At 42.4% G+C, this 25531-nt stretch overlaps 1 protein-coding gene across 1 annotated transcript in view; it reads left to right on the top strand.

Moving 5' to 3' along the window:
• Nucleotides 1-25531, top strand: part of LOC123762810 (uncharacterized) — a 367859-nt gene that overhangs the window by 220244 nt on the left and 122084 nt on the right. The window contains exon 13 of the mRNA XM_069332301.1: nt 8793-8951. Coding sequence (XP_069188402.1) covers nt 8793-8951 — 159 coding nt within the window. The remainder of the gene's footprint in view (nt 1-8792; nt 8952-25531) is intronic.

The raw sequence follows: 25531 nt of genomic DNA, 5'->3' as shown, positions 1-25531 counted from the left end.
TCTTAGTTTCCTACACTGAGCTTTAAATTTGCTCTGTACCTAGTGTTACCCAATCTCCTAATTTTTATGTAATATCAAACAACCTTATCATTGTGTTCATTGCTGTCTTCTTTTATGTGCTAGCCATATGCTGTATTGTGACTACCAATTTTTGTCAACTACCATTCAAGCTGTCATTGCAATCAATCTTATATTGTTTCTGCTGTATTGTGCCTACCAATCTGTTGTCAACTACCATTTTAAGCTGTCATTGCAATCAATCTTAGCTACCTATGTGCTTTAATATACTGTACCTACAATTTTCTCTCATCTTTTTTTTTTTTTCATTTCATGTAATCTGTTATCATTTTTTTGTCTATAAATTTTGCAAGTATTTACCTCCTTAAAATTTTCTTAGATTAAGGACCTGCCCGAAACGCTGCGCGTGCTAGTGGCTTTACAAGACTGTAATTGCCATATTTGTATCCTCACATTCCTTATGTACATTCTTGTATATGCATAAATAAATAAATAAATAAATGTCGGCTTGACACAGCTGCACATCTACAGGATCAGCGAGAGAGGAGAGTGTCAAGGCTTGACACAGCTGCAGAATAGTTTAGTTGTATAATTAAAAAATTTCTATCAAATGTATCCTTGATTACTCATGAATGACAGCATGATTTTTTCTGTGCTGGAATTTGCATCTTAGTGCACAATCACAGGCTTGGTGATTAAGTAGTTTTAAGAGCATTCCAGCGATCAGAAAATCATATACAGAGCACCACTTGGTTTCCGAACTTTAGTTATCCGAAACTTCCAGTTTCCCGATTGGGGTTGGGGAGTCATGCTACCCGAACAAAGTTCGGGTAGGAAAGGGTCCGCCAAGCGTCACGCCGGCTTGTGGTGGTGGGTGGGAGATGGTCCAGGGTGCCCACTGTGACTTCACAGATTCACGGCCTATTATTCCTATTACAGTATTTTGAATTGCCATAAGGCTGGAATGTTCATTCTGTGCTTTTGTTTTACATATCTGCACAATCAAGAAACATCTGTGCACCATGTTGGCTCCAAATGGACGCATTGCGTCAGTGATGGCTGACTGGTGGGTGGATGGACGATGGAGCTTAGGTGGGAGGCAGTATGAGAGGGGGGGGGGAGAATCAGTGAGAGAGGGGGATAATTAGTCAGAAAGGGAGGGAGAGAGAGATGCTAGGAGGGAGGGGGAGGTAGGGAGAGATGTTAGGAGGTAGGGAGAGATGCTAAGAGGGAGGGGGAGGTAGGGAGAGATGCTAAGAGGGAGGGGGAGGTAGGGAGAGATGCTAAGAGGGAGGGGGAGGTAGGGAGAGATGCTAAGAGGGAGGGGGAGGTAGGGAGAGATGCTAAGAGGGAGGGGGAGGTAGGGAGAGATGCTAAGAGGGAGGGGGAGGTAGGGAGAGATGCTAAGAGGGAGGGGGAGGTAGGGAGAGATGTTAGGAGGTAGGGAGAGATGCTAAGAGGGAGGGGGAGGTAGGGAGAGATGTTAGGAGGTAGGGAGAGATGCTAAGAGGGAGGGGGAGGTAGGGAGAGATGCTAAGAGGGAGGGGGAGGTAGGGAGAGATGCTAAGAGGGAGGGGGAGGTAGGGGGAGGTAGGGAGAGATGCTAAGAGGGAGGGGGAGGTAGGGAGGGATGTTAGGAGGTAGGGAGAGATGCTAAGAGGGAGGGGGAGGTAGGGAGAGATGTTAGGAGGTAGGGAGAGATGCTAAGAGGGAGGGGGAGGTAGGGAGAGATGCTAAGAGGGAGGGGGAGGTAGGGAGAGATGCTAAGAGGGAGGGGGAGGTAGGGAGAGATGCTAAGAGGGAGGGGGAGGTAGGGAGAGATGTTAGGAGGTAGGGAGAGATGCTAAGAGAGAGGGGGAGGTAGGGAGAGATGCTAGGAGGTAGGCAGGAAGGGACGGAAGTAGTGAGAATTAGGGAGGGAAAGGCAAGCTGGCAGGCACAGGCTGGCAGGCACAGGCTGGCAGGCACAGGCAGACAGGCACAGGCAGACAGGCACAGGCAGACAGGCAGGCAGGCAGGCTGGGAAGGAGGCAGGCAGGCAGGCTCGGGTAAGGAAGCAGTCAGCCAAGCGTCGTGCCAGCCCGTGGTGGGTGGGTGGGGGGTGGGTGATGGTTTAGTTTGCTCACTGACCGTGTCGGGCGCCGCCGGCTACCCTGTGACGTCACAGACTCACGGCCTATTGTTCCCATTGTTTGAATTTGTCACGAGACTGGAGTGTTCATTCCGTGACTTTGTTTTACATATCAGCACAATCAAGGAACATCCGTGCACCATGTCGGCTCCAAATGCACGTATTGTGTCAGTGAAAGCATCTACAAGCGGGTTACGTAAAAGAAAGAGGTCAGTGATGACATTTGAAAAGAAAGTTGAAATAATTAAGAAGGTGGAAAGCGGTGTCCCGAGAAGTGTCGTGTGCGCTGAGTATGGCATTAGTAAAAGTACTGTTTTTGATCTTCTTAAGGCTAAACCTATCATTTTTTACTATTTCTCTAGAAGTGAAAGTGATAAAGCAATACGAAATAGAAAGGTAGTAAGTAAAGCAAAAGTGGAGAGTGTTGATAACGCAGTGTGGGAGTGGTACAAACAGAGACATGAAGTGACGAAGAAGCCAGTGGCAGGGTGGCTCCTCGTGGAAAAGGCGCGTGAATTTCACCAAGCAATGAAAATTACTCAAAAGTGTGTATACAGTGATGGTTGGCTCAGAAGTTTTAAAACCCATCATGGCATTAGGTTTATTAAAGTGCATGGTGAAAGACAATCTGCTGATATTGTTGGTGCTGATGAGTATGTGAGTAAATTTGCGGAGATGGTGCAGGAACAAAATTTATCTCCAGAGCAAATTTATAATGCTGATGAGACAGGTTTGTACTGGCGTATGCTTCCCACAGAAACGATGGCTCATAGTGGTGAGGACGATCCTTCAGGTGGTTATAAACAGAACAAACAGAGAATTTCTTTGTTGTGCTGTGCAAATGCAGCTGGCACGCACAAATTAAAGTTACTTGTGATTGGAATTAGTAAAAACCCCAGGGCTTTAAAGACAGCCAGGTGCCTCCCTGTGATTTATAAGGACCAGCCAAGTGCGTGGATGTCTCGAGTAATATTTGTCGAGTGGTTTAATAAGAACTTTGTACCCGAGGTGAAGGAGCACCTGAAAACTGTTGGTCTCCCGCAAAACAGCAAAGTTGTGCTGCTGCTAGATAACAGTTCAACGCATCCACGAGGTGATGAGCTTATAAATGGCAATATTATTGGAACGTTCTTGCCACCCAATACAACCTCAGTGATCCAACCCATGGATCAAGGAATAATTAAGAACCTTAAACACCACTACAAGAGGATGTTTGCCAGACGTCTTAACAATCAGCTTGGAACACTTAAGGACTTTTATAAAGTCTTCACAATAAAGTCAGCTATCTGGACTATTGCTAGTGCGTGGGATGAGGTAAAGCAGACAACACTAAGAAATGGATCAAGTCTGTTTCCTGAGGAAGATGACGAGGCAGATTTTGAAGGATTTGCAGTGAAGAAAGTTAGCGAGAAGAAAAAATTAAGAGAGGAACTCCTAGCCTATGTCAAGGGGATTAAGTCCCCTGAGATTAGAGCAGAACTGGTGACTGAAACAATCGAAGATGACATAGATAGATGGATAGATTTTGATGAAGAAGCCCCAAACAATCGAAACATGACTAATGATGAAATTATAGAATTAGTATGTACAGCAAAAAAGCCAGATGAGTGCAATGAAGAAGATGGAGAGGAAGAGGAAGAGGATGAAGAAACGTTAAAGGAAAAATGTGATATGGAAAATGTTCAGCAAAATTTTGAATACATTCTGGCATTTATGGACACGAGTTACAGCGAGTTTGAAACTAAGGACATGATGAGTCTGTACAATATGTATATGAAGTTTTTAAAAACAAGAGCCAAGGGAATGAAACAAATGTCAATTACAGAGTCTTTTGCAATGGCTTCCAAGAAAGCTCGCATTGCATCACCAGCACCTGACTCATCGCATGTTGACCCAGTCAACCCAACAACTTCAGTCAATCCAACACCATCAACATCCACCACAACCTCTTCCATGTAAATAACTATGCTTCATCAACATCGATCATCAACATAAGCTGATCAGGACTTCAATTATTGGTGAGTACAAACAAAATACGGTCACGCATTTACGCTATGAATCTGTCGATTTTTCCCCTAGATTTTTTTCACATTATTTTTTTATTTTTTCCTCCATTTCTCGTATACGAACTTACATGTTAATCGACGGGTCTCGTCCCCAAGGGGTTCGGAAACCAAGTGGTGCTCTGTATTATAACTATTACGTAACTGTGTCGCTTAATGGTATATTACTATGTAATGCACATCAGTACTTACATAATATGTATCTTATAACTCCTAATGCATTGCCATTTTAAAGATTAATAATTTGAATTTTCCTGGGGCCTTATTATTCTTTGTCTTGTCAGACATGATCATTGTCAGTATTCTTGTCAGTCTTTACAGATTTTTTGTTTTCTGTTTTTACCGTACTTTTGTATCCTTCCTGGCTATATAATAATAATAAATTATATAATAATAAATTTATTTAGGTAAGGTACATACATACAATAAATTTTTACAAAGATTGGTTGACTTATAGGTAGAGCTAGTACATACAATGACTAAAGCCACTATTACACAAAGCGTTTCGGGCATGAAAAACTTAAATGACTAAAGCTTAATACTAATTGAGTATAAAGAATAAAATGTGTTGAGAACAAATAAAAATAGAGATAAAAAGGGGGGGGGGGAACATGGCTGAAAAAGCAGCACAAATACAATTAGGTCGACAAACAGCATTGTTTAAAAAAAAAAACAGACATGGGTTGACAATATAGGGGTAAGGTAGGTTACAGGGAATTTATTAGGTAGTGCTTCATTTTTATCTTAAACTGGTTGAGAGAGGTACAGTCTTTAACATGGTTGGGAAGGTCATTCCACATTCTGGGTCCCTTGATTTGTAGAGCATTTCTAGTTTGATTAAGTCGAACTCTTGGAATATCAAAACTGTATTTATTTCTGGTGTGGTGCTCATGGGTTCTGTTACAACCTTCAATGAAGCTTTTGAGGTCAGGATTGGCATTACAGTTCAGCATTTTATATATGTATAATACACATGAGAAAATGTGCAGTGACTTAATATCTAGTATATTTTGCAAAAAAAACTCCAAAATAACACCTGCTTATCAGTTTACAATCAAAATGTTAGATCACTTGGTAAACATTCTGATGATATAAATGCACTACTCACAGTAGTACTAAATTATCGTTCTTTATTCTAACAGAAACCTGGGTAGGTAAAGACTATACCCAACTCTTCAACTTCGCTGGTTATAAAGCCATTCATATTTACAACTGTAGGCCTAATAAAAAGGAGGTGGCACAGCTATATATTGCCGAGATCTCTTCATCTGCAATAGTGTCATTAGTGATAGAGACGACTATTGTGAATATACCTTTGCCCAGTACTCAAGTAAATCCCTTAAATCCTCCTTGACTATCAGTGCTATCTATAGATTTCCAAATACTAATATAGCTTCATTCTCAGATAATCTAAGGAATCTTATCATAAACAACAATCTCAACAAAAATCACATCATTCTAGGAGGAAACTTCAATATTGACCTGGGTCAACAAATTAGCGCTCAAGTTGACTATTTCCTTAACAGCATGAACTCCTATATGCTAATCCCCACATTCACCAAGCCCACCTGAGTCATTCAAACATCTGCCACTACCTTGGATCACTTATGGACTAACATAACAGCTCCCCTTACATCTGGTATAATCTATGACAGAACAACTGACCACTATTCTACCTTCCTCATAGCAAACATGGACATAAAACCACCAAAAAGCAAGAAACTTACATTCAGGCTACACAGTGAAGCAGCAATAGGCAATCTCTCAAATACACTTCACAATATTAACTGGGAAACGGAATTTAATAATACACAGGATATAAATTCATTACCTAACCTCTTCCTCTCCAAAACTCTAAGCCTTTACAACACTCATTGTCCCTCCTTACCAAGCAAGTAACTGACAAAGGATTAAATAATCCGTGGCTTTTAAGTGGCATATTCAAATCTATCAACAAGAAATATGAATATGAAAAGAAACTTAGGATTGGCCTAGTTACAAAGGAAGTTGTTAAAAGGTATTCATCAATACTTACCAGTATCATAAGAAAATCAAAACTCTCCTATTATGAGAATAGATTCAAAGAAGCAAAAGGCAACATGAAAACCACATGGAAAACCATCTCTAATATCCTAGGAACTTAACAACACTCACATAACCAGGTGGAACTCTCTAAGGATGGCTATACACCTGCAACTGATTTAGAAATGGCAAATGAATTTAATAGTGTCTTTTCATCGGTTGGTGCTAACCTTGCCAGTAAAATTCCAGACTCAGACACACATTAATTAACACATACCTCTCATCCAACTATCCAAACTACCTCCTCCTTTCACCAGTCAGCCCAACAGATGTTGTGTCCATCATACACTCATTAAAAATCAAAGCTGGGAACATCAGTGAAATCCCATCCATTGTATCTCAGTCCCTTGCGCCACCCATAGCTCTGCTGTTCAACAAATCTTTAGTGACATGCCTTCCCTGATATCCTTAAAAAAGCAAGAGTAACACCAGTTCATAAAGGAGGCAATCCGGCAGACAATTATAGACTAATATCAAACCTACTCATACTATCAAAAATATTTGAAAAAATTACCTACAAACAGCTCTACTCCTTTCTCATAAAATTTGACATACTCAGCCCCTGTCAGTATGGCTTCTGCTCCCAAAAGAGTACCAACGATGCAATTATTAGTCTCCTTGATATAATCTACTCAGCCCTTGACAAAAGTGAGTTTCAGATTGGACTCTTCATTGACCTGAGGAAGGTCTTTGATTTTTGATACTGTTAACCATAACTACCTCCTACTTAAACTCCATCATTATGGAATCCTAGGTCTTGCCCTGAACTATATCGGATCCTATCTTAGTGATAGACACCAATATGTAGCCTTCACTGATATAACCTGTCCCACTCTTCCAGTAACCGTTGAGGTGCCACAGGGCAGCATCTTGGGACCTCTCCTATTTCTTATATACATCAATAATCTGCCTAATGTCTCTAACATTCTTAAACCTATATTGTTTGCTGATGATGATACCCTCATCTACTCAGACCCCAACCCACACACAAATAATGTTGTGAATAATGAATTAAAAAAAAGTCCACTTATGGATGTCAGCCAACAGACTAAAACTAAACATAGAAAAGACCTACTACATCTTATTTGAAAACAAATCAACACATGCAATTCAGCTTCAGAAAGATAATATTAATATCAGTAATAAAAATGATAGAAAGTTTCTTGGCATATTTTAGAGGCCAGGGGGCCTCGTAGCCTGGTGGATAGCGAGCAGGACTCGTAATTCTGTGGCGCGGGTTCGATTCCCGCACGAGGCAGAAACAAATGGGCAAAGTTTCTTTCACCCTGAATGCCCCTGTTACCTAGCAGTAAATAGGTACCTGGGAGTTAGTCAGCTGTCACGGGCTGCTTCCTGGGGGTGGAGGCCTGGTCGAGGACCAGGCCGCGGGAACACTAAAGCCCCGAAATCATCTCAAGATAACCTCAAGATAGACGAGACTCAACTTCAGCGCCCACATACAACACATAACTAAGAAAGTCTCTAAAACAGTTGGTATACTCTACAAAATCAGATATTATGTACCTAACTCTGCTCTCCTCTCATTATATTATGCGCTAATCTATCCCTACCTTAATTATGGTATCTGTGCATGGGGTTCAATCACTGCAAACCACCTTAAGTCCATCATCCAGCAAAAACCTGCTATTAGAATAATAACAAACTGCTTTCAGACAACACCTTTGTGCCCTTTGTTTAAATCCCTTAACATGCTAAACATAAACTCCCTCCACACATTCTCTTGTGTCAATTACATTTACAAAACCCTGTAATTAAATGCAAACCCTGCTCTGAAACTCTCCCTGGACAGATGTAACAGGACCAATTGTCACCACACCAGAAATAAATATCTCTTTGATATCCCCAGTCATACTTAATCTGTGTAAACACACTATGCAAATAAAGGGACCTTTATTTGCATAGTGTTGCCCTATGCAAATAAAGTATATGGAACTCACTCCCTAATGAATTGAAAAGCTGTCCAACTTTTGCCTCATTCAAAAACAAAACTAAAAAGTACCTAATTTTATCTTCATAGTGTCCTACCTTGTGCTTTAAAATTGCACTGTATCTAGTGCTACCCAATCCCCTCATCTTTATGTACCTAATCCAAACAACTTTGCCATTGTGTTCATTGGTGTCTTCTTATATGTGCTATCAATATGCTGTATTGTGCCTATTAATCTTTGTTAAATTACCAATCAAGCTGTCAATGCAATCAGTCAGAGCTACCGATGTGCTTTAATATATACCTGCTAATCTCTCTCTCACCTCATTTTTGTTCTTGCAATATACCTGTTATCACTTTATAAATTTTGCTAGAATTTACCTACTTAAAACTATATGTTAGATTAACGACGTGCCCGAAACGCTGCCTGTACTAGTGACTTTACAAGATTGTTAACACCATGCTATGTATCCTCATAGACCCAATGTACCTTTTTGTATATATATAAATAAATAAATAAATCATTTGTTTTGTGTTGTTAACATTGTAGGTGAAAAATGGTGCCGGATCTATCTGGAGTGAATCCCGTCTTACAGTGACTGACCCGGACACCTTTGTTGAGACTACCATCTTCAGCGTCGTCGGTGTTCTTATCTTTTTCCTCCTGCTTATTACCATAATCTTCTGCAGGAAGATCTTCCAAGACAGGGTAAGTATGGCCAATATTCTTACTATTCATGTGTTCTTACCCTCCCTCGTAAGTGTTCCGTCCTCAGCGAAGTAAGACCACTGATAGGAGTCTTTCACCATCTTCTCTTCGTCTCCGAGCGTTCGAGCAGTGCTTCACAGCTCCTCACGTCCTGTGTCACGTCACTGTGGCAGGATGGTACATTACCTCCTCCACCCTCTTGTTATCACACTGTTTAGGGTTCCCTGCCACCTGCATTGTGGGAACCGACCTGTGAGATTTATATTTATTTAATTTATATGAATTTATATTTACGTTAATTTATATATTTCGATAGCAGTTTGTATGATGTTTAGTGGACTGTATTTCTGCAATTATAAATAAATAAATAAATAAATAAATGTTTATTTAGGTAAGGTACATACATACAAGAGATTTTACAAAGTTTGTTGGCTTTATAGATAGAGCTAGTACATACAATGCCTAAAGCCACTATTACGCAAAGCGTTTCGGGCAGGAGAAACATTAATGACTAAATTATATACCACTAAATTATGTACCATTATGTACCACGCCCTGCCCTGGTGACTCTCTATTACTCCCTTATCTATCCATATCTCAACTATGGTATTTGTGCTTGGGGCTCTACTACCCAAAATCACTTACGTCCTCTAATTACCCAACACAAAGCTGCTATTAGGACAATATCCAACTCTGGCCCCAGACATCACTCGGTACCCCTACTCAAATCTCTGAATATGTTAGACATTAAGTCACTGCACATTCTCTCATGTGTATTATACATATATAAAACGCTAACTATAATGCCAATCCTGATCTCAAAAGCTTCATAGAAGGTTGTAACAGAACCCATGAGCACCACACCAGAAATAAATACAGTTTTGATATTCCTAGAGTACGACTTAATCAAACTAGAAATGCTCTACAAATCAAGGGGCCCAGAATGTGGAATGACCTTCCCAACCATGTTAAAGACTGTACCTCTCTCAACCAGTTTAAGATAAAAACTAAACACTACCTAATAAATTCCCTGTAACCTACCTCACTCCTCTATTGTCAACCCATGTCTGTTATTTTCTTTTTTTTAATCAACACTGTTTGTCAACCTATTGTATTTGTGCTGCTTTTTCAGTCATGTTCCCCCTTTTTTTTTATCTTTATTTGTATTTGTTCTCAACACTTTTTATTCTTTATGCTCAATTAGTATTAAGTTCTAGATATTAATGTTTTTCTTGCCCGAAACGCATTGCGTAATAGTGGCTTTAGGCATTGTATGTACAGTACTAGCTCTATCTATATATCAATCCATTAATGTAACATCACTTGTATGTATATACCTTACCTGAATAAACATGTTTATTTATTTATTTATTTAAATCTTAATACTAATGGGTATAAAGAATAAAATGTGTTAAGAACAAATAAAAATAGAGGTAAAAGGGGGGGAACATGGCTGAAAAAGCAGCACAAAATACAATTACAAATTATTACAGACAAACAGCGTTGTTTTAAAAAAAAACAGACATGGGTTGACAATAGAGGGGTAAGGTAGGTTACAGGGAATTTATTAGGTAGTGCTTCGTTTTTATCTTAAACTGGTTGAGAGAGGTACAGTCTTTAACATGGTTGGGAAGGTCATTCAACATTCTGGGTCCCTTGATTTGTAGAGCATTTCTAGTTTGATTAAGTTGTATTCTTGGAATATCAAAACTGTGTTTATTTCTGGTGTGGTGCTCATGGTTTCTGTTACAACCTTCAATGAAGCTTTTGAGGTCAGGATTGGCATTACAGTTCAGCGTTTTATATATGTATAATACACATGAGAAAATGTGCAGTGACTTAATATCTAACATATTCAGAGATTTGAGTAGGGGTACCGAGTGATGTCTGGGGCCAGAGTTGGATATTGTCCTAATAGCAGCTTTGTGTTGAGTAATTAGAGGACGTAAATGATTTTGGGCAGTAGAACCCCAAGCACAAATACCATAGTTGAGATATGGATAGATGAGGGAGTAATAGAGAGTCACCAGGGCAGGGCGGGTACATAATATCTGACCTTAGAAAGAATGCCAACAGTTTTTGAAACTTTTTCTGGGGGGAGCCCCGTCGGCTCCCCGGAGCTATCCCAGGCTGATATGCTAATGTCAGACTTTGGCATCAGTCATGTGTATGGAGTTCTTAGGCCTACCGGGGACCACGGCCAGAACCGGGCCCCCTCAGAGAGGCAAGGGAAGCAATGGCCTATAGAAGCCCCCGTGTAGTTGGAAGCATTCTATGTCTGTCATCGACCGGAACAGGCACCCAGAAAGGTAAGCGCCCCAAAACAAACCCCTATTCTGGTTAAAATTGCTACCTAAAGCCGAACTAGTGGATAGAACTCCCCAACCGAAAACAAGCAAACTAGTGTGACGTCACACTGCCGCGCCGCTGTCTGCGCAGCTCCCCCCTCCCCGGGAGGGGGAAGGGGGAGCCCCAGACCCCCCGCGCCGGCTACCCACACCTCAGTTCTTGAGGCTGATGCTATAGGCGATGGTCGTGTGCTCTGGCTCCGGTGTCGCTACTGCACTGTGCTTCGCGGCGGTGTGGTTTGCTCTGGGGAGGATTCGGGTGGCCCGCGGATCGGCGATTCGGCTCCATTCGGACTGCTCTCCGGTGGTTCATTGCCTGAACCGCGGGGTTCGATGCGGTCCTTGTCTCTTTGGGGTTGGTTGCTTCGGGTGACTCGTCTGCTGAGTTCTCGGGGTTTGGCTCTCCTGGCGGTTCACGTACGGGGCGTGTCCAACGTCTTGGCCGACGCCCTGTCTCGCTTCGTTCCCCTCTCCACGTAGTGGACGGTCGACGACGAGTCCTTCCGTTGGCTTTGCCAGACGTTCGAACGCCCCGAAGTGGACCTCTTCGCGTCGGCGTGGTCGCGGCGTCTTCCCGTTTATGCGGCGCCCTTCCCCAATTGCGAGGCCGTCGGGGTCGATGCCTTTCGGCTACACTGGTCGAGGTGGGGGTTCCTGTACCTCTTTCCCCCGGTTCGGCTGTTGCTCCAGGTCCTGACTCGCTTAGAGACTTACCGGGGGAGAGTTGTCCTTCTGGCCCCTTGGTGGCCGGCGCAGCCTTGGTTTCAGGCGCTGGTTGCTCGGTGTCCGAACCCGAGGGTTTTCCCGCGGCTCCGCCTCTTTCAGCAGATCGGGCCGGTACGTCACGTAGCTGGTTCGATCTTCTCCTCGAGTCTTCGCGTATGGGTTTTTTTACTCGAGTCTATCATCATCTCTATGGTGATCAGGTGGCCTCCTTGTTGGTGTCCCACCTGAGGGCTTCTTCTCGGCGGCAGTATGAAGTTTCCTGGCGGTCTTTCCGTTTCTTTTTGCGTCTTCGTCGTGTTAGCTCCTTGTCAGTTCGGGTGGTCTTGTCCTTCCTCTCGTGGTTGTTTCAGGACCGTCATCTTATGCCTAACACTGTCGCTTCGTATCGTGCGGCGCTGGCGGAGCCGCTTCAGCTTGCTTTCGGTATCGATGTTACGTCTGCGCCGTTTCGCAAGCTGTCTCGTGCATTGTTTCACCTCCGGCCTGCTCATGCGTCGCCTGAGCCGTCCTGGTCTTTGGACAGAGTGCTCGCTTTCCTTTCATCTCCTCGTTTCGTTGTGGCCCCTTCGGTCCAGGATTGTTTTTCCAAGGCACTTTTCTTGTTGGCTTTGGCCTCTGGGGGTCGGGTAGGGGAGCTTCATGCTCTCCTCCGGCGCAGGGGTTTCTGCTCTTTTGGTCGTGGTGATAGTTTTGTTCGTTTGCAGCCGTCTCCTTCTTTTCTGGCGAAGAATGAGACTGCTGCGTTCCGGAGGGGTCCATGGGTGGTTGATGCTTGGTTGGTCAGGCCGGGGGTGCATCATGTTTTGTGTCCGGTTGCGGCGCTTCGCCGTTATTTGCGCGCCACAGCTTCTGTGTCCGGGGACGCGCTGTGGGTTGATCCGGTTTCCCTTCCCTGTTCGCGGGTTCGGGTCTCTCAGGTCGTCCGCAGGGTTATTAGGTCCAGCCAGCCTGCGGTCTATCCCCGTGCCCATGACGTTCGTAAGTTCGCGGCTCTTGCTGCCGTCTTTGGGAATATATCTTGGTCTGATATTCGGGCGCGGGGATTTTGGCGGTCGAACAGGGTCCTGGCTGCTCGTTACCTTGTGAATGTACCTGGGCCTTGTCGGGCCTGTGTTGCTTTGGGTCGGCGGTTGCAGCCAGTTGTCTCGGCTTCGAGTTGAGGGGTGAGCGACGACCGCCTCCCGGGTAAGTCCCTCTTTTTCTGTCTGTGGGTAGTTAGCTCCGGGGAGCCGACGGGGCTCCCCCCAGAAAACCAGCGTTGAATGTAATGAAACGCCATTTTCTGGGTGAGTCCCGGAGGCTCCCCGGCATCCCTCCCTCCCTCCGGTCGGCGGTTTTTCGCGTTTTTGACATCCAGCCTCAAGAACTGAGGTGTGGGTAGCCGGCGCGGGGGGTCTGGGGCTCCCCCTTCCCCCTCCCGCCGAGGGGGGAGCTGCGCAGACAGCGGCGCGGCAGTGTGACGTCACACTAGTTTGCTTGTTTTCGGTTGGGGAGTTCTATCCACTAGTTCGGTTTTAGGTAGCAATTTTAACCAGAATAGGGGTTTGTTTTGGGGCGCTTACCTTTCTGGGTGCCTGTTCCGGTCGATGGCAGACATAGAATGCTTCCAACTACACGGGGGCTTCTATAGGCCATTGCTCCCCTTGCCTCTCTGAGGGGGCCCGGTTCTGGCCGTGGTCCCCGGTAGGCCTAAGAACGCCATACACATGACTGATGCCAAAGTCTGACATTAGCATATCAGCCTGGGATAGCTCCGGGGAGCCTCCGGGACTCACCCAGAAAATGGCGTTTCATTACATTCAACGCTGGTTTTTTGATATATTTAGAATGTGTCCCTGGAAATTCAGCTTGTGGTCAATGAGAATGCCAAGGAATTTGCCATCTAATTTGTTGCAAATTTGGGTATTGTTTATTTTGAGATTTATTTGATTAAAAGATTTATTGCCAAACAGAATATAGAAAGTTTTGTCAATGTTAAGGGTGAGTTTGTTGGCAGTTAGCCAAAGATGGACTTTATTTAGCTCAGTATTTACTGTGGCATTTAGAGCAAGGGGGTCAGGACTGGAGTAAATGAAGGTTGTGTCGTCAGCAAATAGAATTGGTTTGAGGTGTTGGGAGGCATTTGGAAGGTCATTAATGTAGATGAGAAAGAGGAGAGGGCCAAGTATGCTGCCCTGAGGAACACCAATGTTGATGGGTAGGGTGGGAGAAATTGAATTATTCACAGAAACATACTGGAGCCTGTCAGTAAGGTAAGATTTGAGGTATTGCAGGGAGTGTCCTCTGACTCCATAATGATGTAATTTAAGAAGAAGGTTTTGGTGGTTGACAGTGTCAAAAGCCTTACGCAGGTCCACAAATAACCCAACAGGGAACTCCTTTTTATCAAGAGCTGCATGAATCAAGTTAATCATACTAATAAGTGCATCGTTAGTGCTTTTTTTGGGTCTGAAGCCATATTGACAAGAGCTAAGTATATTGTGTTTGGCTAGATAAGAGTAAAGCTGCTTGTAGATTAGTTTTTCAAATATTTTTGACAAGTTAGGGAGGATTGATATAGGTCTGTAGTTGTTAACATCTGTGAGATCACCACATTTGTGGACAGGGGTTACTCTTGCTTTTTTTAGAATGTCTGGAAAGGTTTGGGGTTCAAGTGACTTGAAGAGCAATGCAATAGCAGGGGCTAAAGATCTGGAGGCTTTTTTGTAAATTAATGTTAGTATCTCCTCAAGGGCACTAGACTTGGTTTTAAGGGAAAGGATTGTCAGTAACATCAGTGATATTAGTAGTCATTAGATACAGAGACTGTGGATAGTTACCTGTAAGATAGTCCTGAATATTAGTACTGGAATATGGAATATCATTTGCAAATGATGACCCAATTGAAGAGACGAACCTATTGAACTCAAAAGTAGTGTCAGAGGCTGAAAACAGACCATCAGTATTTGACAGGAGTATTGGTTTGTTATTTAAATTCTTCTTTGATCCCAATATTTGTGAAATTGTGCTCCAAGTTTTCTTAATGTTGCCCTTTGTGTGGGTAAATTTATCTTCATAGTATTTAATTTTGGCTCTCCTAATTATTTCAGATAGCAATGATGAGTAATTCTTTGAAAATTCGTTGGAGACGATTCCTAACCTATACTTCTTCTCCAGGTCATGTTTTTTTTATTAATGGATTTAAGTATTCCCTTTGTAAGCCAAGGAGTGTTTAGCCTTTTAGTTGTGACTTGTTTCATTAGCATAGGACAGTGGGTGTTATAAAGTATGAGAGTTTTCTGAGGAAAAGATTGCACTGCTAGGTTGATGTCCCCTATGTTACCTTATTCGGACTCCCAGTTGACATTAGCAGCAGCAGCTATAAAATTGCCTATGGCTGTTTCATTGTGCAGCCTAAAGCTTATCTCCCTTGTTTCTAGAGGTGGTTTGTTAATGTTAGGAGAAATGTCTCCTTATCTCATCATCTTAATGGTATAACTAATTAGCACTAACTACACAAGCTATAATCCTATCCCTATTTACAGGTAACGGTTTTTCCACCCTCCTATCTTATTGTGAGTTGTAGCAACTGTATATAAGCAAGCGATTTGAGAATAGCAAACAGTACAATTTCCAGTCAAGAATGTAGCACTCAGCGTAGGCAGTTCTAATCGTCTCCAAGACGCAACAGCTTCGGCAGAGAACAGGCAGCAGACTAGGACAACATCGAGCTACAATGCTCTCCTACATAGAGCTCCGCGAATCCGGCCACACTCAGCTCTCTGTTCTGCTCCAAGCTCCGTCTCAATGTCTACGGCACTGCTGTATCCAGGACTACTAAATAAATATGAAACTAACTAAATGATGTGTATCTAATCTACCCAACAACGTAACATAATCGTACGTTACAAGCTGGTGAATTTATAGTACTATGTGGCAATGATATCCCATTTTCTATTGATGGAAAATTCCACTACAAGCTACATTTTCTATGGGTTAACTTGTGTATACAACAGCAGCAATATTATCTACATATTGTATTGAATATTAGTAATGGTGTCGGTGTTTTCTGACATGCATTCTTGTTCTGATGATAACATTTTTAAGGTTCCTTGCCACTTGTAATCTCGCTCTGGAAACAACATTTTTGTGGAGAGCCTCCTCGGCTCCCCAGAACTATACCAGGCTGATGTGTGTGTGTGTGTGTGTGTGTATATATATATATATGTCGTACCTAGTAGCCAGAACGCACTTCTCAGCCTACTATGCAAGGCCCGATTTGCCTAATAAGCCAAGTTTTCCTGAATTAATATATTTTCTCTAATATTTTTCTTATGAAATGATGAAGCTACCCATTTCATTATGTATGAGGTCAATTTTTTTTTATTGGAGTTAAAATTAACATAGATATACGACCGAACCTAACTAACCCTGCCTAACCTAACCTAACCTAACCTATCTTTATAGATTAGGTTAGGCTAGGCAGCCGAAAAAGTTAGGTTAGGTAGTCGAAAAAACATTAATTCATGAAAACTTGGCTTATTAGGCAAATCGGGCCTTGCATAGTAGGCTGAGAAGTGCGTTCTGGCTACTAGGTACGACATATATATATATATATATATATATATATATATATATATATATATATATATATATATATATATATATGCGAACAAGCCTGAATGGTCCCCAGGACAATATGCAACTGAAAACTCACACCCCAGAAGTGACTCGAACCCATGCTCCCAGGAGCAACGCAACTGGTATGTACAAGACGCCTTAATCCACTTGACCATCACGACCGGACATAATGAGGTGATAGCCGAGGCTATTTGAACCACCCCACCGCCGGCACTCGGATAGTAATCTTGGGCATAGCATTTTACCAAATCACCTCATTCTTTGGGGCACACGTGAGGAACACAAATGCGAACAAGCCTGAATGGTCCCCAGGACAATATGCAACTGAAAACTCACACCCCAGAAGTGACTCCTGGGGACCATTCAGGCTTGTTCGCATTTGTGTTCCTCACGTGTAAAATATATAAATATATATATATAAATATATATATTTTATTAAATATGACCGAAAAAGTAAGATTAATAATTCTAACACGAATTTTCTCAATCTTTCGTACATTATGCTTCACTGTTGGAGGTAAATCAAAAATCACTTCTCCAAAATTCATTTTTATTTCTAGTCTGACGCGACACGGGCGCGTTTCGTAAAACTTATTACATTTTCAAAGACTTCACAAATACACAACTGATTAGAACTTGCGTTTCCCTGATTTTATATCTACATTTGAGTGAGGTGGGAAGGGTGATGTGGCATTACATTTGAGTGAGGTGGGAAGGATGATGTGGCATTAGAGGATATTAATAGGGTATTAAAAGTATCAACACAAGACAGAACACGAAACAATGGATATTGAATAGAAGTGTTTGTAGAAAGCCTATTGGTCCATATTTCTTGATGCTTCTATATTGGAGCGGAGTCTTGAGGTGGGTAGAATATAGTTGTGCAATAATTGGCTGTTGATTGCTGGTGTTGACTTCTTGATGTGTAGTGCCTCGCAAACGTCAAGCCGCCTGCTATCGCTGTATCTATCGATGATTTCTGTGTTGTTTACTAGGATTTCTCTGGCGATGGTTTGGTTATGGGAAGAGATTATATGTTCCTTAATGGAGCCCTGTTGTTTATGCATCGTTATACGCCTAGAAAGAGATGTTGTTGTCTTGCCTATATACTGGGTTTTTTGGAGCTTACAGTCCCCAAGTGGGCATTTGAAGGCATAGACGACGTTAGTCTCTTTTAAAGCGTTCTGTTTTGTGTCTGGAGAGTTTCTCATGAGTAGGCTGGCCGTTTTTCTGGTTTTATAGTAAATCGTCAGTTGTATCCTCTGATTTTTGTCTGTAGGGATAACGTTTCTATTAACAATATCTTTCAGGACCCTTTCCTCTGTTTTATGAGCTGTGGAAAAGAAGTTCCTGTAAAATAGTCTAATAGGGGGTATAGGTGTTGTGTTAGTTGTCTCTTCGGAGGTTGCATGGCTTTTCACTTTCCTTCTTATGATGTCTTCGATGAAACCATTGGAGAAGCCGTTATTGACTAGAACCTGCCTTACCCTACAGAGTTCTTCGTCGACTTGCTTCCATTCTGAGCTGTGGCTGAGAGCACGGTCGACGTATGCGTTAACAACACTCCTCTTGTACCTGTCAGGGCAGTCGCTGTTGGCATTTAGGCACATTCCTATGTTTGTTTCCTTTGTGTAGACTGCAGTGTGGAAACCTCCGCCCTTTTCCATGACTGTTACATCTAGAAAAGGCAGCTTCCCATCCTTTTCCGTCTCGTAAGTGAAACGCAGCACGGAACTCTGCTCAAATGCCTCCTTCAGCTCCTGCAGATGTCTGACATCAGGTACCTGTGTAAAAATGTCGTCAACATACCTGCAGTATATGGCCGGTTTCAAGTTCATGTCGACTAAGACTTTTTGCTCGATGGTACCCATGTAGAAGTTTGCAAACAGGACACCTAGGGGAGAACCCATAGCGACCCCATCTACTTGCTTATACATATGCCCATCCGGGCTCAAGAAGGGTGCCTCTTTAGTACAAGCTTGGAGTAGTTTCCTCAGAATACTTTCTGGCATGTCAAGAGGAGTACAGGCTGGATCACGATACACTCTGTCGGCTATCATTCCGATTGTCTCATCCACAGGTACGTTGGTAAACAGCGATTCTACGTCCAACGAGGCTCTTATCCCTGTGGCCCGTGCGCCCCGCAGTAAGTCCACAAATTCCTTTGGAGACTTCAGGCTGAAGGCGCAAGGAACATAAGGAGTCAGCAGGCCGTTGAGTCGCTTTGCCAATCTGTACGTGGGTGTGGGTATCTGGCTAATGATTGGCCGAAGTGGGTTTCCAGGCTTGTGCGTCTTGACATTTCCATACGCATATCCAGGTTTATATTCCCCAATGATCTTTGGCAGGTGGAGTCCGGATTTCTTGGCGTTCACAGTTTCGATCAGTTTGTTGACCTTTGTTTTTAATTCGGCTGTAGTGTCCTTCGTTACCCTTTGGAACTTAGTTTGGTCAGAGAGTATGATGTTCATTTTCGCCAGATATTCGTCTTTTTTAAGAATGACATATATTGGCGACTTGTCACCTCTCCTGACAACTATCTCCTTGTTCTCACGAAGGCTTTTAGCTGCCGCTCTAAGCTCGGGGGACAGTATGGTGCTTCTGTAGTTGCCTCGATTCTTTCCTCCTTCTGCAATAAGTTCTGCTTGTAAGGTATCTTTGGTAGTGACCTTCTTTTGTGTCTCGAGGTCGAATATGTCGTCCAACAGAATTTCCAACTCCACTTTCCGGGCCATTTCACTCGGTCTGGACATAACATGACAGTTTATGCCCAGATTTAGGAGAGTGACTTGGTCCTCAGTGAGGTTAATTCCTGCAAGGTTCAGGAAGCCATCTCTTGGTCGTGGAATTGCCATAGGTCCTCCATATAATGTTGTTAGTTTCTTGATAATCCTTGTTTCAGTGCTGAGGTGATGTTGGTCTGTGAGGATGTCGAGGTGTTGTGGAGTTGGAAAGTGGAGTTGGAAATTCTGTTGGACGACATATTCGACCTCGAGACACAAAAGAAGGTGTCTTTTTAGGTCAATTAGTTCATCTGAGTCTTTTACTATTACGAATATGTCATCTACATAACGGCAGTATACAGTTGGTTTTTGTCTGCTACTGAAGACCCTATCTAAATAGTTAGAGTAGCAGACAAAAACCAACTGTATACTGCCGTTATGTAGATGACATATTCGTAATAGTAAAAGACTCAGATGAACTAATTGACCTAAAAAGACACTTAGAGAGAGAGTCAGTACTCCGATTTACACATGAAAATAGTGAAAATAACAGTCTGCCATTCTTGGATGTACTAATAACAAAAACAGGAACCTCTTTAAGCACCAACGTATATACCAAGCCCACCAACATAGGATTATGCCTGAACGGTAGAAGTGAGTGCCCCCAAAGATACAAAGCCAGTGTTCTCAATGCTTATATTCGTCGAGCGCTTACCCACTGCTCTGAATGGAGCAACGTGAGTAGAGAGTTTGAAAGAGTAACTCAGGTATTGGTGAACAACGGATATAGCAACGCGGAAATAAACGCTGCTATAAGGAGACACTTGGACCGTTGGTATAATTCAGAACCTAGAACAGAAACCACAACACCCCCAATAAAATTATATTACAAATCAACCATGCACAGTGAACATATAAAAGAGGAAAGAATAATGAAAGAAATAATCCGTAAAGGAGTAAAAAGCACTACTCCTAACCAAAACATAAACCTGATAATATTCTACAAAACCAAGAAGACTTCCGAACTCCTTATCAAAAACAGCCCGAAGCCGACGGAGAACCCTCTACAGCAGTCAAGCGTTGTATACATGTACACTTGCCCCCACGAAGGATGTAACCTTCAATGTAAGTACATAGGTATGACGTCGACCAAGCTGACGAGGCGTTTAACATGCCATCTTCAATCTGGTGCCCCTAGGAATCACATGAGACAAGCCCATGACATTACTCTAACAAGAGAAATGTTGAACAAGAATACTTGCATAATAGACAAAACCCAAGATTCAAGAAGATTACAAATTCTTGAGGCAATTCACATAAGAATAGAGCGACCTACCATGAACACCCAAATCACGGAACTATTTACTCTACCCACCATGAGAGTAAGGACAAGACAAGAACATATCGATGCCAACACAGAAGACAATGTCCAACATAACAGGCCAATTACACTGGATTAATCTTTGTGTTTAGATAGGAGATGCCTCGTATGGGCCAATAAGCCTTCTGCAGCCCCTATGTTTATCCCTTATGTCTCCCCCCATGTTTTCACCTCCATTGTATTATCACCTGACCTAATGCGGGTATAAAATCAACTAGTATTGTAAGATCTGTTCACTTGAGAATGAACCATGGAGGTTCGAAACGTCGTGCAAATTATACAAATAAGTGTAATACACTCTATAGTAAATCACTTCTTTTTTTCACCTTAAAAGTACGAAAATGAGTTTTGGAGAACTCCTATTTCAATTAAGCCCTGATGCTAAGAAAATAGTTAGAGGGATAGAAGCCCTAAACCAGAAAATAATAAATACAGAATATGCGGTCATATTCAATGAAACATATATATATATATATATATATATATATATATATATATATATATATATATATATATATATATATGTATATATGTATATATGTATACTGGCAGCAGTTTTTTTTTTTTTTTTTTTTTTTTTTTTTTTTTTTTGAGATATATACAAGAGTGAGTTGTTACATTCTTGTACAGCCACTAGTACACATAGCGTTTCGGGCAAGTCCTTAATCCTATGGTCCCTGGAATACGATCCCCTGCCGCGAAGAATCATTTTTTCATCCAAGTACACATTTTACTGTTGCGTTAAACAGAGGCTTCAGTTACGGAATTGCGCCCAGTAAATCCTCCCCGGCCAGGATGCGAACCCATGACATAGCGCTCGCGGAACGCCAGGCGAGTGTCTTACCACTACACCACGGAGACTGCACGAAAGTACAGTTTTCTTTCAAACATGTTTCATTGAATATGACCGCATATTCTGTATTTATTATTTTCTGGTTTAGGGCTTCTATCCCTCTAACTATTTTCTTAGCATCAGGGCTTAGTTGAAATAGGAGTTCTCCAAAACTCATTTTCGTACTTTTAAGGTGAAGAAAAGAAGTGATTTACTATAGAGTGTATTACACTTATTTATACAATTTGCACAACGTTTCGAACCTCCATGGTTCATTCTCAAGTGAACAGATCTTACAATGCTGGTTGATTTTATACCCGCACTGGGTCAGGTGATACTACAATAAAGGTGAAAACATGGGGGGATACATAAGGGATAAATGTGGGGTGAAACAGAGGTAACTGCAGAAGGCTTATTGGCCCATACGAGGCAGCTCCTATCTAAACACAAAGATTAATTCAGTGTAATTGGCCTGTTATGTTGGACATTGTCTTCTGTGTTGGCATCGATATGTTCTTGTCTTGTCCTTACTCTCATGGTGGGTAGAGTAAATAGTTCCGTGATTTGGGTGTTCATGGTAGGTTGTTCTATTCTTATGTGAATTGTCTCAAGAATTTGTAATCTAATTGCATCTTGGGTTTTGTCTATTATGCAGGTATTCTTGTTCAACATTTCTCTTGTTAGAGTGATGTCATGGGCTTGTCTCATGTGATTCCTAGGGGCACCGGATTGAAGATAGCATGTCAAACGCCTCGTCAGCTTGGTCGACGTCATACCTATGTACTTAGATTGAAGGTTACGTCCTTCGTGGGGGCAAGTGTACATGTATACAACGCTTGACTGCTGTAGAGGGTTCTCCGTCGGCTTCGGGCTGTTTTTGATAAGGAGTTCCGAAATCTTTTTTTTGTAGAATATTATCAGGTTTATGTTTTGGTTAGGAGTAGTGCTTTTTACTCCTTACGGATTATTTCTTTCATTATTTTTTCCTCTTTTATATGTTCACTGTGCATGGTTGATTTGTAATATAATTTTATTGGAGGTGTTATGGTTTCTGTTCTAGGTTCTGGATTATACCAGCGGTCCAAGTGTCTTCTTATAGCAGCATTTATTTCTGCGTTGCTATATCCGTTGTTCACCAATACCTGAGTTACTCTATCAAACTCTCTACTCATGTTGCTCCATTCAGAGCAGTGGGTAAGCGCTCGACGAATATAAGCATTGGTGGGCTTGGTATATACGTTGGTGCTTAAAGAGGTTCCTGTTTTTGTTATTAGTACATCCAGGAATGGCAGACTGTTATTTTCACTATTTTCATGTGTAAATCGGAGTACTGACTCTCTCTCTAGATGTCTTTTTAGGTCAATTAGTTCATCTGAGTCTTTTACTATTACGAATATGTCATCTACATAACGGCACTATACAGTTGGTTTTTGTCTGCTACTGAAGACTCTGTCTTCGATGGTTTCCATATAAAAATTAGCAAATAAAACTCCTAAGGGGGAGCCCATTGCTACTCCGTCTATTTGTAAATACATGTCTCCTTGTGGACTGATGAAAGGGGCTTCCTTTGTACATGCTTCGAGAAGACTCTTCAAGTGTGGCTCAGGTATGTCTAATTTGGGGGTGCTCTCGTCTCTGTATACTCTGTCCAGTATCATTCCTATGGTTGTGTCGACTGGGACGTTGGTAAATAGGGATTCAACGTCCAGGGATGCGATGAGTCCATCGGGCTGGGTAGATTTGATCAATTCTAGGAAATCTGCTGATGATTGTAGCCTAAACTTACTTGGAGTGTATGGAGTTAGGAGTTCATTGAGTTTCTTTGCCAGGTGATAAGTTGGGGTTGGTATTTGGCTGATTATAGGGCGTAGTAGGTTACCTGGTTTATGCGTCTTAACATTGCCGTAGGCATATCCAAAGCCATAGTCGCCTTGAAGTTTATTGAAATGCACACTACCTTTCTTTGCGTTGATTGCTGTAATTGTTTTGTTTACTTTCCGCTTAAGGTCTTCTGCGGGGTTCCTCGTGATTCGTTGAAATTTGGAGTCGTCACTAAGGATGTCGCTAATTTTGTTCATGTATTCTTGGGTAGGAATCAATACATATGCTGCTGTCTTGTCGGCTTTTCTTATTGTTACGTCTTTCAGATTTTTTAGTTGTTTTACTGCTTCTTTGAGTCGTGGGGTTAAGATTGTCCCTAAACGGTGGACAGTTAAAGATCCCTCGTCCTAAAGATGGCTACATTAACCTGACTTCTTATGATCTTACCCAGGACCAATGAGACCTCTTAAATCTTGGTCTAAATTGTCAATTCTTATCTAAACCAAAGATGCATCAAAAACGCCTGGAAATCGAAATGCTTCTGGACGATATCCATAAGCTAGAAGACAACAAAAAAGTCATCACCACTGACAAACTTCAAGCTGAACTACTTGCAGAAGCAGGAAAAAACGAGGAACATATTCATCTACAATCTTAACCCCACGACTCAAAGAAGCAGCAAAACAACTAAAAAATCTGAAAGACGTAACAATTTAGTTTGGTCAGAGAGTATGAGGTTCATTTTCACTAGATATTCGTCTTTTTTAAGAATGACGTATATTGGCGACTTGTCGCCTCTCCTGACAACTATCTCCTTGTTCTCACGAAAGCTCTTTGCTGCCGCTTTGAGCTCGGGGGACAGTATGGTGCTTCTGTAGTTGCCTCGATTCTTTCCTCCTTCCGCAATAAGTTCTGCTTGTAAGGTATCTTTGGTGTAAGGTATCTTTGATCTTTGGAATATCTGGCGAAAATGAACCTCATACTCTCTGACCAAACTAAATTCCAAAGGGTATCGAAGGACACTACAGCCGAACTGAAAGCAAAGATCAACAAATTGATCGAAACTGTGAACGCCAAGAAATCTGGACTCCACATGCCAAAGATTATTGGGGAATATAAACCTGGATATGCGTATGGAAATGTCAAGACACACAAGCCTGGAAACCCACTTCGGCCAATCATTAGCCAGATACCCACACCCACGTACAGACTGGCGAAGCGACTCAACGGCCTGCTGACTCCTTATGTTCCTTGCGCCTTCAGCCTGAAGTCCCCAAAGGAATTTGTTGACTTACTGCGGGGCACACGGGCCACAGGGATAAGAGCCTCGTTGGACGTAGAATCGCTGTTTACCAACGTACCTGTGGACGAGACAATCGGGATGATAGCCGACAAAGTGTATCGTGATCCAGCCTGTACTCCTCTTGACATACCCGAAAATATCATAAGGAAACTACTCCAAGCTTGTACTAAAGAGGCACCCTTCTTGAGCCCGGATGGGCACATGTATAAGCAAGTAGATGGGGTCGCCATGGGTTCTCCCCTAGGTGTCCTGTTTGCAAACTTCTACATGGGTACCATCGAGCAAAAAGTCTTAGTCGACATGAACTTGAAACCGGCCATATACTGCAGGTATGTTGACGACATTTTTACACAGGTACCTGTTGTCAGACATCTGCAGGAGCTGAAGGAGGCATTTGAGCAGAGTTCCGTGCTGCGTTTCACTTACGAGATGGGAAAGGATGGGAAGCTGCCCTTTCTAGATGTAACAGTCATGGAAAAGAGCGGAGGTTTCCACACTGCAGTCTACACTAAGGAAACGAACATAGGAATGTGCCTAAATGCCAACAGCGACTGCCCAGACAGGTACAAGAGGAGTGTTGTGAACGCATATGTCGACCGTGCTCTAAGCCACAGCTCAGAATGGAAGCAAGTCGACGAAGAACTCTGTAGGGTAAGGCAGGTCCTAGTCAACAACGGCTTCTCCAATGGTTTCGTCGAAGACATCATAAAAAGGAAAGTGAAACGCCATGCAACCTCTGAAGAGACAACTAACACAACACCTATACCCCCTATTAGACTATTTTACAGGAACTTCTTTTCCACAGCTCATAAAACAGAGGAAAGGG

Source organism: Procambarus clarkii, chromosome 27, assembly GCF_040958095.1.
Source record: "Procambarus clarkii isolate CNS0578487 chromosome 27, FALCON_Pclarkii_2.0, whole genome shotgun sequence".
NCBI classification, from domain to species: domain Eukaryota; kingdom Metazoa; phylum Arthropoda; class Malacostraca; order Decapoda; family Cambaridae; genus Procambarus; species Procambarus clarkii.
The sequence above is the reverse complement of the archived record's forward strand: the minus strand, read 5'-3'. Positions and strand labels throughout refer to the sequence as shown.